Source organism: Epinephelus moara, chromosome 6 (assembly GCF_006386435.1).
Source record: "Epinephelus moara isolate mb chromosome 6, YSFRI_EMoa_1.0, whole genome shotgun sequence".
In the NCBI taxonomy this organism is placed as follows: Eukaryota; Metazoa; Chordata; class Actinopteri; order Perciformes; family Serranidae; genus Epinephelus; species Epinephelus moara.
In genome coordinates this window covers 20341882-20358109 of record NC_065511.1, presented here as the reverse complement: position 1 = coordinate 20358109, position 16228 = coordinate 20341882, and the positions used below count along the sequence as shown (strand labels likewise).

Here is a 16228-nt window from a genome sequence, read left to right as displayed (position 1 = left end):
CAGATGCATACAAAGTGGAAAGCAATGGTCATAAACCATAAGCACAAACTTCAGTGATAAGTGTAAGCATACAAAAAAAAAGAAAAACACGAGTATGAAAACACACACAGGGGTTTACTTAATTGTTATAACGTTGTAAAATATGCATAAATCAATTGTTTTGGTCAGCTTTTTATGACACATTTTTAAGTTTGAAATTGTTTTAAGGTATACATCTAGATCTGACATAGATGTTTTGTTTCATGGACATAGAATTTAGCAAAGATAATGACAAAATTAAGACATTTGCAGGACATTTGAGATGTGTTGCCAAAGCACAATTACAATTAAAGGACAGTGAATGAAATCAACAACTGATGTAAACAAAATAGAATAATTTTCATACAATACATATAAAGTCATACACTATATCTCATAGCCTACATGTTTACCCATAAACACGTTTTGTGTGCAAAACCAAACAAAAACAACCATAGAGTAGAGGAGTAAATAAAAAGGCAGACTGTGAGCTATGAAGAGATGAACTCCAACTTTTATGTTATTGTCTACTGTATGAATATTTAAGTTGGTTTAGTTTTTGTTTTGTCTGTCTGTCACACACACACACACACACACACACACACACACACACACACACACACACATTAACGTATACACTTATGCTGTTTTTGTTTTTACAACTGGCTTATGACTGATTTTTATTTTGCATTAAACAAAAAACAACAATAACAGAACAATTATATTTCACTGGGACTTATAGATGAAATAGAAAATAAAGCAGTGTGTTTTTCATGCTTTTGAAAATATATGCTGATATCCAAACTCTCATTGAGCCTCAGTAGCTGTCAGAGTGCCTTCATGGTCTTGTAGTGTGGTTACTTGTAGCCACTAGTGGGCCCGGTGCGGTGCAGCCATCGTGTCCGGCTCAGCCCTGCTCTCTGTGGGAAGTGAGCGGGCATTCAGAGAGGATGCTGAGGCCTGCCAGTCCCGCGACTCATCCATCAGTAACCCGGGGCTATTAGGCTGGTCCGGGCTATGGCTGCACCTATCGCACATTTCGACGACGACTGGCCGATCGTAGGTGATCTGAGCATGGTTTCAGACCAGAGGCTGCTGCCGCAGAAAGGCCGCGCAGCCGCCGCCGCCGCCGCGGGGGAAGCGGCGCCGCAGCTCCTCCTGGATGAGGATGACTTCCCGGAGCTTCACGACAGCAGCTTCTCCCCGGGGGAAAGCGGTGCTTTCAGGTCCATGGAGGACCTGGTGAACGATTTTGACGAGAAGTTGTCGGTTTGCTTCCGTAATTTTGACGCCAGGACGGACAGCATCGCTCCTGTGAGTGAGATAACGGAGGAGTCGCTGCTGGAGAAAGACGAGTGAGTGTTGTGTTTAGGGCCTGTCCGCAGGCTAGATGTTGTTTATGATGTGTGCATATGGAGACTTTAACTCTCTGCTGCAGGATGTATTTTCAAAATCATGTAAAGATATTATATCTGCTGTGGGACAGTTTATTTCATACATCAGGAACATTTCTTAACAACAGTGATCCTAAATCGTCTGTTAAGGATGTGGTGGGGCTATAATGTCAGCAACGCTTCCTCCATCATCTCTACCTTCTGCTAAGCCATCAAACTGACAACAGAGATGTGTTTTACCTCTGTAATAAGAGTCTGCAAATGTAAGCTACATCCATTATTACACATACAACCAAACAGGTGCACTGATATCGGCGTACTATCGGTATCTGTCCCTAAGTGGCTTATAAAAACAGATATTGGCCGATATGAGCGGACCGATGAGTCATATTTGTGGTTTTACAGCCGATAATTATTTAAAATTAGCACATGATTTCTGTTTCTAGGATTACTTTTATTGCTGACCCTTATTTATTTTTTATATTCCATATTAGCGTCATGAATATTGTTATCGCAAAATATCCTATATGATGATTTAGAGTCAAAGGTAAGTATATTAATAGAGTAGCTTATAGTCAGGGAATCATCTGCAGCTATTTTGATCATTTACAACCTGCTGGGAAATTTAAATATAATGGTATTGTTTCAAACATTCACATCAGTTTGTTATATTAGAGTCACTTTTACTTTACTTGAGTATTTTACTCTCATGCCACTGTCTTTCTGCTCTGCTACACTTCAGAGGGACATATTGTACTTTTTACTCCACTACAATTACTTGATAACTTTAGTCACTAGTCAAGACAATTTTAATTATGTAACACATTTCATATCACAAGCGTAAACTCAATGTGTTTAAGATGCATCATACATGACAAACATAATGTAGCGTATAAGATAATAAAATGTTACATATATAAAAACAAGCGGGACATGATAAAAACAAACGAAATAAGAGGCTACTATTATTATCATTATTCATAATTACAGGGAGATAATAGCAATGATAATACTAATAGATATGTTACGAAAAAAGATACGTTTTTTGTTTGCTTTTAAAAGAGAACACTGGTTGGTTCATGTGGAAGAGTATTCCAGAGAGTAGGACCATAATGACTGAAAGCACCATGAGCTGAATGAGAGTTGATTTTAGGTACGATGAGTTGACCTTTATTGCAACACTATTACACTAGTTACTTTCCAATTTTTACACAAAAACCACATGAAAATATACAAGTGCAGCTAAACGATCAGCTGTTTGATTTGACAATTGATTTTGCAACTAATGTAATAATCATTTAGGCAAGTTTTCATTCACAAAATGTTTCAATATCTCAAATCTAAGGACTTGTCATTTTTCCCTTTTAATCATTTTATTAGTTTTGATTTATTAGGCCTGAATTGATGTAATATTTTCTGCATAGAGTACTTTTACTTTTAATACTAAAATAAAATTTCCTGATTGTACTTTTAGTCCAGGAACTAGGGGGTTGGTCATGCCAATTTGGAGGGACCATTTCTCATAGTGATTTGCTTTAAAAGATATATGTCCCTCGTGTTGGAATATGCATGATAGCAGCAGTAGCTTTCTGTGTGCTATCATTTTTACATCGCTCCATCATTACAATTTTTCTATGTTTTTTCACCATTTTACACACTGAGCCATTGTAAAAGAGGATAACCTTCACAGAATATCATTAAGTCAAATATCATTGTAAAGCTTAGACTAACATCTATCTACTGGTCATATTTTCATGACACTGGGGACAGCAGAATTTGACCATTGACCTCTAACGCTGCCCTAGGGCGATTTCTGAATGCCTCCGTAAATAACCAACTTCATATTGATCTGAGGTGCCTATAGATAGTTTCATCATAAAGAACACCAAAAGAGCTTTAAAATGACATATTGCTTAACTTTTTGCAATTTGGTTCTGATAAAATGTTCAGAACTTTGCATTGGATTCTGTTATTGGCTGAAGCAAAAACACAAATGGCCCTCTCTGGAGCCAGTGTTGTGTTTTCGTTCTGGGCTACTGTAGAACAACATGGCGGACTCCGTGACAGAGGGCCCGCTCTGTACGTAGATTTAAACTGCAAGGTAATATATGGCAACATATTTTATCACAATACTCAGCATATGATTATATTATTATATCGTATTGTGTATCCTCCAGTGATTCCCAGCCCTGCTACACAGTGGACCTTTTAGTAAAGGATCTCAATACTTTCTCTTCTGATGATGCAGAGTGACAAAACACTTTAAAACTTTGTTGGAAACTAAACATGAGTTCAGTGTATCATCAGGAGGCACCAAGCTGCAGCTTTGGGCTTCTGTGATGCCTTCTAATGTCATCATCTGTGGTATTTTCAACTTGATAAACTCACTTGAGGATTATACTTTCAACCGCCAAATCAAAACTGTTTAATCCGATTGTGACTTGTGGATGCAATGTCTAAAAGTATTTCTTTGGTGTCTTTGTGCATTAAATCAATACCAGTGCCCTTGCTAGAAATGTAGGTATGTTTTTCATAAATTCATCTATTAAAGGGGTACACCAGTGATTATTGTACCCCACTTGTATGACTAAAACTGCAATAACACTGGATCCTACATTTCCCGTAAACCATTCAGCAGCTCCTTTTGTTAGACTACCTCTGCCTGGTAAATGTCCGTGTTCCTCAAACTCCATGCCCCAGTTTGTTTCTGAAGTCTGAATTAAGAAAGCTCTCCCCAGACTGTTTTTACAGGCTGTCTGTGGGGGGTAAACCGAACATTATCAGTCTAATTTAGCATTTTGGACTAAAATGTTGTTTGCTCCTTCGCAGAATCTGGAAGTCTTTGACCAGTAACTACGGGCGTGTGATGCCTGTGGACTGGAAACAGTCTCGAACATGCTTCCTCCACATTCCCACCAACAACCTGGAGGAGAAGCCTGTGAGTGACCTTACCCCTCCCATCCCATCTCTGTCCCACTTTCCTCCAACCCTCAGCCCCCCTCCCTCCGTCCCAAAATCTCTTTTCTATTCATCGCAAATATTTATCGTGTCAGGGTTTAGCGCTTTGATTAAATTCCCTCCCCCTGCTCTGTTCCTGGTTAGAGAAAGACTGATGTCACGGCAGAGCTGTCAGACGATGAGGAGCTGAGGGAGCAGCTGGACATGCACTCCATCATCGTCTCCAGCCTCGCCGACGAGCCCCTTTTCACAGCAGAGCAGGTAAGTTACATGTAAACATCAACTTCCTGTATCCAAGATGCAGCCACATCGTGTCAGGCCTATTAATGCAAAGCAGCAGCTTAACATGGCTGAAATCCCTCTGTGTTTCCCACACAGATTTAATAACTGATGTGTGCTGGGTTATTTTGGGCGCTGCCTCTCTGATGTGTGTGTTGGCGCTCTGTGCAGGTCATTGAGGAGATAGAGGAGATGATGCAGGACTCTCCTGACATGGAGGCAGGGCACAATCCATCTCAGTCGGACCTCTCGATGCTCTCCTTGGACGTCCAGCGGTCCACCAGGAGCCCCACCTACGAATTGAGTGAGTGTCCACTAGCCAGGACATGTGGTGTTACAAATAATCAGCAACAAAGGAACCTTTGTTGTGGAGTTTTCTTGCAGTGCTGACTGAACTGTATCGGTCCCATGATACATTCACTTGTGGTTCTTTGCTTGTGAAGGATCATCTTGTGATTTGTTATTAATACAGTGGGCATTAACATCATGACGCGTTCTCTGACAATATGATCTTGATAAAAGTATTTTTATAACTTTGAGAATGCACATGTGAGGTACGGACCAGTGTGAGCTTCAGTACAAGTTTACCAAAACTAAAGGATAAATGGCCGTCCACCCCAAGAAGGATAACAACAACAATAACGATGTTAGCATCCACACTGATCAACGCTAACCCTCCAGCTGTGTCAGCAGCTTATGACAATGGATATTGATGACCTGTAGCTTTTCATGATCATCTCTGCATCTGCATTAATAATAATAACAAAACACTTACCAGCAATTCTAAGGGTGAGCCTGATTGCATCCCACATGTCGTTCTTGACAGCGTCTTTATGAAGTCTGTTACATCAAACAAGTGTGTTTTTTTTTAACCTCAATTATTAAGTATTTCTGTAATGTCATCTTCCATGTTGAACATGACGCCCTGTCAATTTGGCTGTAAGTATTTCTATCATTTATCAAATTGCTCTGAAAGTGATCCAAGTGACATTGTTTGCCTCTGTTCGTCTCATTCTAGCTGTGGTGTGGACACTTGAGTTAGAACGATTTTTAAAACATATAAAAATAAGTGAAGTTATCATAAAGTTGTAGTTCTTGGTTTTGAAGGCCTTTAACTCTGGTGATACTCTGAGTTTTCGCACTGTCAACAAATCCCGTGAAAAAAACCCAGTGAATTGCTGCAGCGGAGCTTCTATTGTTGCCCCCAAAAACATCAGTGAACCACATTATGGCACGGAGTAACATGTTCCTTCATTATAAAATCAACCCCAAATACACCATCCTGCTGCCATAAATACTCACAAGAGCACTAAGTGTGCATAAATCCACGGCTGAAAATAGTCCACAACGAATGTGCTAGTTATTACTGTTTGAGTAATGTTTGCTAAAAACTACAGTGCCCAGCTGTTTCATAAAATGACTCAGCTTTTTCTTTAAAATTAAACTAAATATTCATGACAGGTGTTCAAAGATTTATGTCTTCAGCAGGAATAAATGGACTTAGAACTGAGAGCCACGGACAAGGCAGGAAAATAACTGAAACAGTGGGTGGCTGTGGGTCAGAGGTAGAGCGGATCGTCCACCAATCGAAAGATCGGCGGTTCGATCCCGGGCTCCTCCATTCTGCATGTCGAAGTATCCTTGAGCAAGATACTGAACCCCAAATTGCTCCCGATGGCTGTTCCATCGGTGTGTGAGTGTGTTAAAACTGAGTAGCAGGTGGCCACCAGTGTATGAATGTGTGTGTGAATGGGTGAATGTGTGTAGTGTAAAAAGCGCTTTGAGTGGTCGGATGACTAGAAAGGCGCTATACAAGTGCAGGTCCATCCATTTACCAAACACAGACTAAGGCGCTAACACTAAACGCTAACACTGCGTAAACCTTGTGGTGTTTCTGTGCCTGTGTTAACAGGTTAGAGCAGCCACACTGCCCTTGTGAGCACCACGGCTCAGGGGCGGCATGGCTGCTGCTCAGCTGTGGAAAAACAAGAGATTTTTGATATCATACCACCTTTCACTTTACTTTTAATGTCTATATGTCAACACTTCCTATTCCCATTTCAATGTTGTTGAAAATGCATTGGCTTGCACACATCCATGAATGAACTGACTACCAAACACCGATTTTAAATTGTAGAAATACAGTGGTTATAGCAGTGGGCAGTGCAGCAGCAGGAACACTGTCTGTGTGAACACCACACGCAAATGAGCTGCCGCAGTTCAGCGATGTGCTGCTCACGCAGGCAGTGTGGTCCACTCATAACACATCATTGCTTTTGGTCTTTTCATGGGATTTGTTGACAGTCGATAAATCTAAAATATTGCCACCCCCAGTCTATGTGAAATAACTGATGAATGAAGGATCAAAAAAATCAACAGCTGTGTTTTGTGTGTTCCAGGGGTGAGGACCCTGACTGTGGCAGAGCTGAATGAGCGTCTGGAGGAGATGGAGACAAACATCAGGAGATTCTCAGAGGAGCTGGTGCAGCAGTTGGCTCTCAGAGACGAGCTGGACTTTGAGAAAGAGGTGAAGAACAGCTTCATCTCAGCGCTCATCGATGTACAAAACCGACAGAAGGAGCACCGGGAGCTGCTGAAGAAAAAGAAGAAGCTCAAAAGTGGAGCCGGGACGTCGCAGGGCCACGTGGAGAAGACACTCGGATCAGTGAGCACTTTATCCTCTCACTTCTGTTTCAAACATCACCAGCCGGGTGTCTGATGATGTTGTAGTCATGTTTTTCCACTGTTTGCTTGCATTTCTTCCTGCATTTGTTTTCCAACAAACTGTATTTTCCTGAAATCTCCCATCTGTGCTCACTCTTCGTCTCATGTTTCGCTGCTTTTCTTCCTTCCTCCTCAGCGCTTCAGCGTGGAGGGAATCTCCTCTGTCATTCAGAACAGCTTTCGGCAAACTTTTGGGAGTGGGTGCAGTGAAAGACAGGTTACTTTGTATTTCTCTCTCAGCTGCTGAACTTTATCTTCCTGATTTCTGCGCTGAAAATATACTCTGATAGAAATGCGATCCCTCAGAAACATCCACTACAGCACCTTCATCTCAGCCGTTGTTCTCTGTCTCTGTCTGTGTCTCTGTTTTACAGTATTTGACCACAGTCATCCCTTACGAGAAAAAGGGAAACCCTCCGTCACTTGAGGACCTCCAGATCCTAACTAAGAGTGAGTTTCTTCATCTGTACCAGCAGAACTTGAATTTTAGCAGGTGCGATTGATTCATTCACTCCTCTGTTTCTGCTGCCCTGCAGTTCTACAAGCTATGAGAGACGACAGTGACAAAGTGCCCAGTCTCTTAACAGACTATATCCTCAAAGGTGAGCTTCTCTCTGTTGATTTTGTTTACTCACTGTAGCTGGCAGTGTGTCTGCACTGTCAGTGGTGTTCCACAGGGACTGGTGCTGGTGACATGACCTTAAGGAACCACCACAGCAATTTTGCATATTACAAAATTTACTTTGAATAATTTATACTCCACATTACTTTTGGCCATATTATCACATGTAGATTTTATTTCCCGCAATTTCAGTACATTGTAAAATGCTTGATATCAGCAATCAAGTAAAGTTTGATGATGTTACATCGCTGTTACTTGATATTGCAGTTGGGGGCAGGTATTACTTTGAAAACAATTCATGTTGATGCATTGAAAGACAACAAAATGTGAAATTTGACAGTTGGCAGCCATAAAGCATTGCTTTTTCAATTGTTTGTAGATTAGATACAACAAGAAAATATTCATAGTGTTACAAGCATAATTTAAATCTGGTACTTAAAAAGTCTGGCAGCTGACTGTCACAGTGCTCAATTTGTTCCGGTGATGTCATTTGGAGCCAGAGTCTGCGCAGTAGTAATTGGGGAATGAAGCCATTGTATTAAGGTCCTGCACATACACCCGCCTGACTCAATCGCAAGTCAATCACAGCTGTCAATTATGACACCACACCCACTTTTTATAGAGTCAAATAACTGCTGAAAACCAAACTTATATATATGTATGTATATATTTTTTTAAAAACGCATAGTTGAATATACATCAGCATGACAAGATCTACCTAAAATAACAGAAACATCTTTAGGAAAAATGTATTTAATGTGTTTTTTGATTTTTTTAGTTTGGCCCATGTCCCATCTGTTAACATGGAGGGGGCAGGGTTTCTGACCTATACCACAGCCAGCCACCAGGGGGCGATTGAGATGCTTTGGCTTTACTTTGGGGGAGCTGTAATGTCATCCAGCTTTATTATATAGTCTACAGTCTGTATACCACACTTAACGATGGAAAACATGACAGCAAACCCCTCAATCACCCTCTGGTGGCTGGCTGCAGTATAGGTCATGAACCCTCCATGTAAGCTGATGGGACATTGGCTAATCTAAAAAATCAAAATACACATTAAAAACATTTTCCCAAAAATGGTTTCTGTCATTTAAAGTAGTTCCTATCACACTGTTGTGTGTTTTTTCTGATAAGTTTGGCTTTAAGTAGTCATTTAATATCATGAAAAGGGGATTTGCCAATCCGTGTGCTCGTGATCAATAACTCTGCTCACGATTGGTTGGCCGGGAACTTGATACTGTGGAGATCGCTACTGCACAGACTCTGGCTCCAAATGACTTCACCAGCGCAAGACGGCAGCAGCTGTATCCAGGATACTTTGGCTTCATTTTGTACAGTGGGGGGTAAGTGGAGACGTGTTGTCCATCTATTGTACATTTTCTGCAGGTTAACCCAGATGTTAGCTTTGTCCTGGTTCCCTCAACATAAAGCCAATGGGATTGTTCAGTTGGATTTTGATAATAGCAGAAAATGAGGACCATTTTTATACTGTTGTTTTTTTAGGCATAAATGTAGTAAAAAGCTAACGTTAGGCTACAAAAGAAGTACACCATGACCTCACAACTTCACTGTCATCACCACAATGAGACTATAAAGTGGTGCTCGGCATGATGATTGTCTTTAGCCTCATTTAGCCACCTGTTTTTGGCATGTAAACCACCTTTTAAGAGCTTATTTTAGGCATCTAACCAAAAAACCATTGACTTTGAGACTAACCGGAAGTGCAAACAAGCTAACTCCTTTCTTTTAGGCCTGCAGCAGTAAATGTAATTTGGACAAAAAACAGACCATGTCATGCAACTCAAATTTGACTTCCACACTGTACTGAAATCAGCTGGAGTCAACAGCTGCCTGAAGGCAAGAAAAACACTAGTGCTTCAGAAAGTAACTGCTATTAATGTACCTCTATCTTTTATATCTTTCATGCCCTTCCTTTCACATGTGCTGTTTTCATTCTTTCATGTTTTCTTTCTCTACTTCTTTAAATCTAATTTATCGCTGCCTTACGCTCACTAGCTCTGGTGTGAACAACGGACTGAGAGGTTTGTTTCACACGTTGATGTGCACTGTTGTGGTTGTCACTGCGCACATTGGAAGGGCGCCCCCTCTCTACCACTGAACTGTAGTGCAGTCTGACCCTGACGTTTTCCTTTTCACCTTACACCCCCTCTCCCACACAGTGACTGGCTTCAGCATGATCAAGCCCTCTTTTTGTCAAGACTCACTGGGAGTGACTCACTGTCACACATATTAAACCTCTATTCACCCCTCAGTTAAAATTCAAGACACACTTTTATGATCATAAGTCATCTGATAAAAGTGTTTATCCTCACCCACCTACTTCAGAAATAGGTTTGTCAACGGCACTAACTGGTGTGCTACAGTTTAGAATTGTCCTTTTGCTTTTCCTGTTAACATCTCCTACTTTGTAATTTGTACTGATCCCCTCACTGTGAAGCTTCATCTCTTGGTCACTCATAGCTGTGGTAATATTCATCTTATTCTCTATTATTACAGTGCTTTGCCCAACGTAAGACCAGAGGGACTGTGCCCCACACCCTGCAGAGGCTTCACATAGTTTAACAACAAGAAGATGAAGAGGACGCATTGTATTTTTCATTTTCTTTTTTGCAGACATGAAGTAAACTTAATTTATTCCTGCATGTTTTTACCTCAAGATGTGTTTTTTTGGGTTCTTTTCTTCATTTAGTTGTATATATTTTGTGTTGGACATTGTGATTTTGCAAACCTTGTGTGTTCCTGTGAATTTTGACTCCTTTTCAGTGTTTTTTTTTTGTTTGTTTTCTTGCACTGTGAAAGAGTATCTTAAAAAATATAAATTGTACAAGAAAAGTACCCAGGTAGATGAATACCAGCGTCGAGGCTGCACTGTTTGGAAACTGAGCTATAAGTAAGCGCAAAAGCAGAATGCAAAGAGCTTTGTATTTATCTGAAGAGCTGAACTATTCACCGAGCAACGAACAAATGCACCAAGCACGTTGAAGTTGCAGTAATAGAGAATTATGAAAAGAGCTTTGATGCATCAAAACTGTAAAGTATAAACAGTAAATAAGAGTATTTTGTTTGAGGATCCCCAAGAGGAAATTAATAAGTATTACAGCAGCACATGAGACAGATCAGAGAGGGAGGAAGAAACAGGATACATAGACAATAATGTAATAATAACAAATAAATGAGTTAGTTACCTTAAACCAGTATAATGTAAAACCATCATATAATTCAACACGTTGCAGCAAATGTGTGTCACCTGCTTTCATCTCAGCAGAACACCACATGTATTATCATTATTATTATTGGATGGAAGATAAAGTGTTGATGTAGTCTGGACTGAAATGAACTAATTAACTAACTATGCATTTAAGTGAGTACTGAATTGTGACCCATGCACTGTCTGTACTTTGGTGACGCTGACTGGAACTCTGAATCAGAGGCTGGAGCGTCGACGTGCCTGCTGCGCACAGGGCAGCTTGTTATTCTGTATGTATTCTCGTGTATTTACAGACTGCCTTTGCCTTTGCCTGAACTTTTGTACATTATAAATTACTTATTTTCAATGAATGTCAAATTGCTGGACTACTTACAGAACCTGCTTCATTGTTAATTTATTTTGTAAATCTTTTGTTTCAAATATATTGATAAAATTGCACCCTTTTTGTCTCACTGTGTTTTATTCATTTAATAATATACAAGCAAACAATAAACACAATAATGAAGAATCAGAACAAATACGTAACATAAAGTGCAAAATAAGAAGTGAAGTGGCTGTAAAAAAAAATAAAGCCTGTTGATATAGATAAATAAATCTGAAAATAGTAATAAAATATATAACTTAATTTCCAGGTGCATAGGCATGGCCGTAGCCAGCTATGAGGTCACCGAGGTAGGTAAAAATTTCAAAGAAAAAAAAATAGAAGAAGCCCCAAACAGCATGATATATATATATATTTTTAAAAATCTTTATTAACAAACATAAAAGTGCAATGACAACCGGCAGGGGGTTACATACATTATGAGGCAACATTCCAGAATATCGTATTACATAAATACATTAAAAAGAGCACATAAATCAAAAGTCTTAATGGCTTTCATGTCAGTAGAATGTCTGATAGTTTTAATATATTGTTTGACCTCATTTACAAAATGGAAAGGAGTGGTTTGTGATTGGTGTATCGACATTTATGGATATGCCATTTGGCTAATAGTATAATAAGGTTAATGATATAAAATTGTTTTTTTTTTTCGCAGATGGATAGTCAATGTAGCCAAACGATATATGTTCAAAGCAAAAAGAAAAATGTGGTTCTATATAAGTAGAACTCAAGTTGCAAATATCCTCCCATAATTTGGTCGAGAAAGGGCAAGACCAAAATAAATGAAAAACATCTTCAGAGTCTCCTTCACAGAAAGAGCAGTTGACACCTATATCTTTTTTGAATCGTTGTAAGAAAACTTTAGATGGGTAAAATCTGTGAATTATTTTAAAAGATACTTCTTTTAGTTTATTATTTATCATATATCTAGCAGGTAAGTTCCAAATCTTTTTCCAGTCAAGGTCATTGACAAAGTTGTTCCAATAAGCTACCACATTTGAGGAATTGAGACCTCTTTCTGAAATAATGAACGTATACGACGATTACTATTGCGTGTTGAAGAGAAACAAATTTGACCAGTTTCAAGTTTGGTTGGATCAATGGATAACACTGTTGGATTCTGTCCTGCTGTACTTTTAAATGACATAATTACTCCAGCAGGGATTGCACTTACAACAATATTAAATTCACTAATAGGGATTACGATACTATATTTTAACATAAATTTTTGATATGTCATTAATGATCCATTTGAATTAAACAACTGACAAACCAAAGTAAACCAATATGGGTAAAATAAGGATTTGTTTCTATGATGTCTTTATTGTTCCATATGTATCTATGCAGGGAAAAATTATTTTATAAATCAATGACCAAGAAAGAAGCATCTGTTTATGAAAGTTGGATAGTTTTGAGGGGACTTTTTCAACATTATAATTACAAAATAAGAGGAAATTGAGGCCTCCTAATTTAGAGAAAATAAAATTTGGTATGAAGTTCCAAATTGAAGATGGGGTCTTGATGAATTGTTTTAGCCAATTTATTTTGAATGTATGGTTTAAAAAGTCTAAAAAGTTAAGGCCACCCTTATCGTATCTTGCCTGCAGTTGGTTACTCTTGTGCGTGATAGAGATAAGAGAAAATGAAAGTAGAATTTTACATCGTTTACCAGAGCTGTGGCACCATTACAGGGTGTAAGATCTCGGCTGGAAAACACTCATTTGGAGTATTGAAGGAGTCAAAGGAAGGACAGTATAACTTGGTGAGTCTTGCTTTTAAAAGACAATTCAGATACCAAGACAAATGGCTGAGAAAATCACACTCTTAGAAAGTTTCCTGAACTGCCATGTGTGTTCAGAGACTTTCAGAGATCCCGTGTCTCTGAGCTGCAACCACAGATTCTGTTCAAGCTGCCTGCAAGAATACTGGGAACAAGCTAAAAACAAAAACTGTCCCATCTGTAAGAGAAAATCCTCAAAAGATAACCTGTTTGTGGACTTTGCACTGAAGGAACTGGCTGACTCCTTTGCTGGGAGACAGAAAGCTGGATCATGTGAGACAGAGACAGGAGACATGGAGGTGGAGGTGGTGTGTAGTAAACATCAAGAAGAGCCTAAATTGTTCTGTAAGGATGAAGATAGAGTTGTGTGTCCTGTCTGTGAGTTTTCTCTCCACCACAGTCACAAGGTGGATCCTGTTGAACAAGCAGTCAGTGACCTGAAGGACCAGCTGAGATCTGACTTAAAGTCTCTGCAGGACAAGAGGGACAAACATGAGAAAGTGAAGAATACATACGATGAGGTGATTCAACACTCCAAGAATCAGGTGTTGTCCACAGAGAGGCAGATCAGAGCAGAGTTCAACAAGCTCCACCAGTTCCTGAGAGAGGAAGAGGAGTCCAGACTGGCTGCTCTGAGGGAGGAAGAGGAGCAGAAGGGGAAGACTATCAGCAGAGAGATGAAGATGATTCAGCAGCAGATCTCCTCTCTGTCAGACTGCATCTCTGCTGTTGAAGACGAGCTGCAGAAACACAACATGTCATTCCTCAGCAGTTATAAAGCCACTCAGAGCAGAGCCAGAGTCCAGAGCTCACTGTCAGATCCACAGCTGGTCTCAGGAGCGCTGGTAGATGTGGCCAAACATCTGGGCAACCTGTCCTTCAGAGTCTGGGAGAAGATGAAGGAGGAGGTCCACTTCAGTCCTGCCATTCTGGACCCAAACACTGCAAACCGCTGTCTCCATCTGTCTGATGATCTGACCAGTGTGAGATGTGACACAATGCAGCAGCTTCCTGACAATCCAGAGAGACACACTAGATATAACATGGTTCTGGGCTCTGAGGGCTTCAGCTCAGGGAAACACAGCTGGGAGGTGGAGGTGGGAGACCATCCTGTGTGGCGTTTGGGTGTGGCCAAAGAATCAGTTGACAGGAAGGGAAATCTGTGTGTGTCACCAAAATATGGAATCTGGTGTATTATGCATGATGATGGAAAGTACACTAATGGTCTCGGTCAGACTGTCACAGTGAAGAAGAGTCTCCCGAGGATCAGAGTCCAGCTGGACTATGACAGGGGGGAGGTGTCCTTCTTCAACCCTGAAGACAACGCTCTCATCTACACTCACAGAGACACTTTCACTGAGAAACTCCTCCCATTTTTCAGTGTTGGAAGAACTGGTGATGCCAAAACTGCTACTGTTAAAATCTGTCAAAGTGATGTTTCTCTGTAATGTTCAGGAATGTTAGTGAAGACTTTACTGTGACTTCACTGTGTGTAATAATGTACTCAGTACTCAGTCTGCATTACATCATCAGGTTATAAACTTTCATACAGGTACAAATCAATTTAAATGTTAAATGATAGCTTATTAGCCTGGTTATCTTGTTTTAATCAGACCACAATATAACACCTAGACCTGATTCTTTGTTTGCAGTTGTGTAATTCTGTAACTTTTATCGTCGTCATACATTAATTTTAGTTTGTAAGATTTCTGGATCTTTTAATGAGTTTTATCAGTTTTGTTAATGTTTTAATTTCAGTGTTTTACACTTTACACCTGAAGTCTCAGTGGTTCAGTGGCTCTGATTGATCGTTTGTGATTTTGTTCTTCAGCAGTCGATTTGTTGTCAAGAACTGTCTATAATTAATTATGCAAAGTGTTTTTATCTTGTTCTATTGTTTTCATGGAAACTTGCTGCAAAAATGTTTGCACCTAAATCATTGTTTAGAGCTGAAAATCCTTTGAAAGTTCACGACCCATTAAATATTTAGTTATATTTTGTTGAGCCAACACATATAAAGATGGTAACTCCCACTTTTGATATTCTGCTGACTTGTTAATGGATCAGCTGAATATTTGCTCACATTGTTTTGTGAACACAAAATGCTGAAACTGAATCACAGTATCAGGAGAAGAATAAAATTGTGAATTATCCTGGCCATGTGACTTTACAATTTATGCAAATGACAAAGAATATGAATTCTATGAAACAATCCATCACTGGGTAAATCTCCATCTTTTTATATTTAAAACAACAAATTCCTTAAAAGAATAGAAAATACTTTGTTTACTTTTTGAATGCAAAAGGCAGAAAGTTGTCTTTAGTTTGAATGTGCAAAGTTTGCTATCAAAGACTCGTTAACACACATTATATCACACTGAACAACAAACTGCTGTCAGTTAAAACCCTGGTGAGGATGACGAGCGTGCAGATGAGCTTCCCTGAGACAGTTTCTGATTGTTCGTGCAGAAATTCTTTGGTTGTACAAACTAATTGTTGCATCAGCTGCTCTGATGACTGGTCAGAGGATGACTAGATGACTAGACAGCCTCATTAAGGGCCGCTGAGGGTTGTAGTTATGGGTGTCTGAAATGGCATTTCTAAGAAGGCAACATTGTTGAAGAAGATTGAAACAGGTTTCACTGTGTGCAACTTTCATTCATACTCTTTCCTTCTCTGCTGGTGTTGGAGAAAAACAACTGCTCAGTAAAATACATAACACAAGTACCTACAGGGCAACATAAGTGTCTGTATTAGTGCAGTTTATCTGTCCTCACACCAAACACTTTACACCACAAACATCTCACTGTTAGGTTGTAATGCAAGTCAGCGACATCAT

General features: G+C 39.6%; 2 protein-coding genes across 3 annotated transcripts; both read left to right on the top strand.

The window, feature by feature from the left end:
• Positions 1-278: 278 nt before the first annotated feature.
• fez2a (fasciculation and elongation protein zeta 2a) lies at positions 279-11664 on the top strand. 2 transcript variants are annotated; one of them, XM_050047787.1, is made up of 9 exons: positions 283-1373; positions 4242-4350; positions 4515-4631; positions 4821-4953; positions 7049-7314; positions 7510-7590; positions 7748-7823; positions 7910-7975; positions 10516-11664. In XM_050047787.1, exons 1-9 carry the CDS (start codon positions 1036-1038, stop codon positions 10530-10532), a joined length of 1203 nt encoding a protein of 400 aa, XP_049903744.1. In that variant the 5' UTR covers positions 283-1035; the 3' UTR covers positions 10533-11664. The 2 variants fall into 2 exon arrangements, with proteins under 2 accessions (XP_049903745.1, XP_049903744.1); XM_050047788.1 differs by lacking the exon at positions 7510-7590 and having other exon boundaries at positions 279-1373.
• A 1607-nt stretch (positions 11665-13271) lies between these two features.
• LOC126392405 (zinc-binding protein A33-like) lies at positions 13272-15547 on the top strand. The gene has a single exon (XM_050047784.1). The coding sequence runs from the start codon at positions 13413-13415 to the stop codon at positions 14835-14837; it is 1425 nt and encodes a 474-aa protein (XP_049903741.1). The 5' UTR covers positions 13272-13412; the 3' UTR covers positions 14838-15547.
• Positions 15548-16228: the final 681 nt, after the last annotated feature.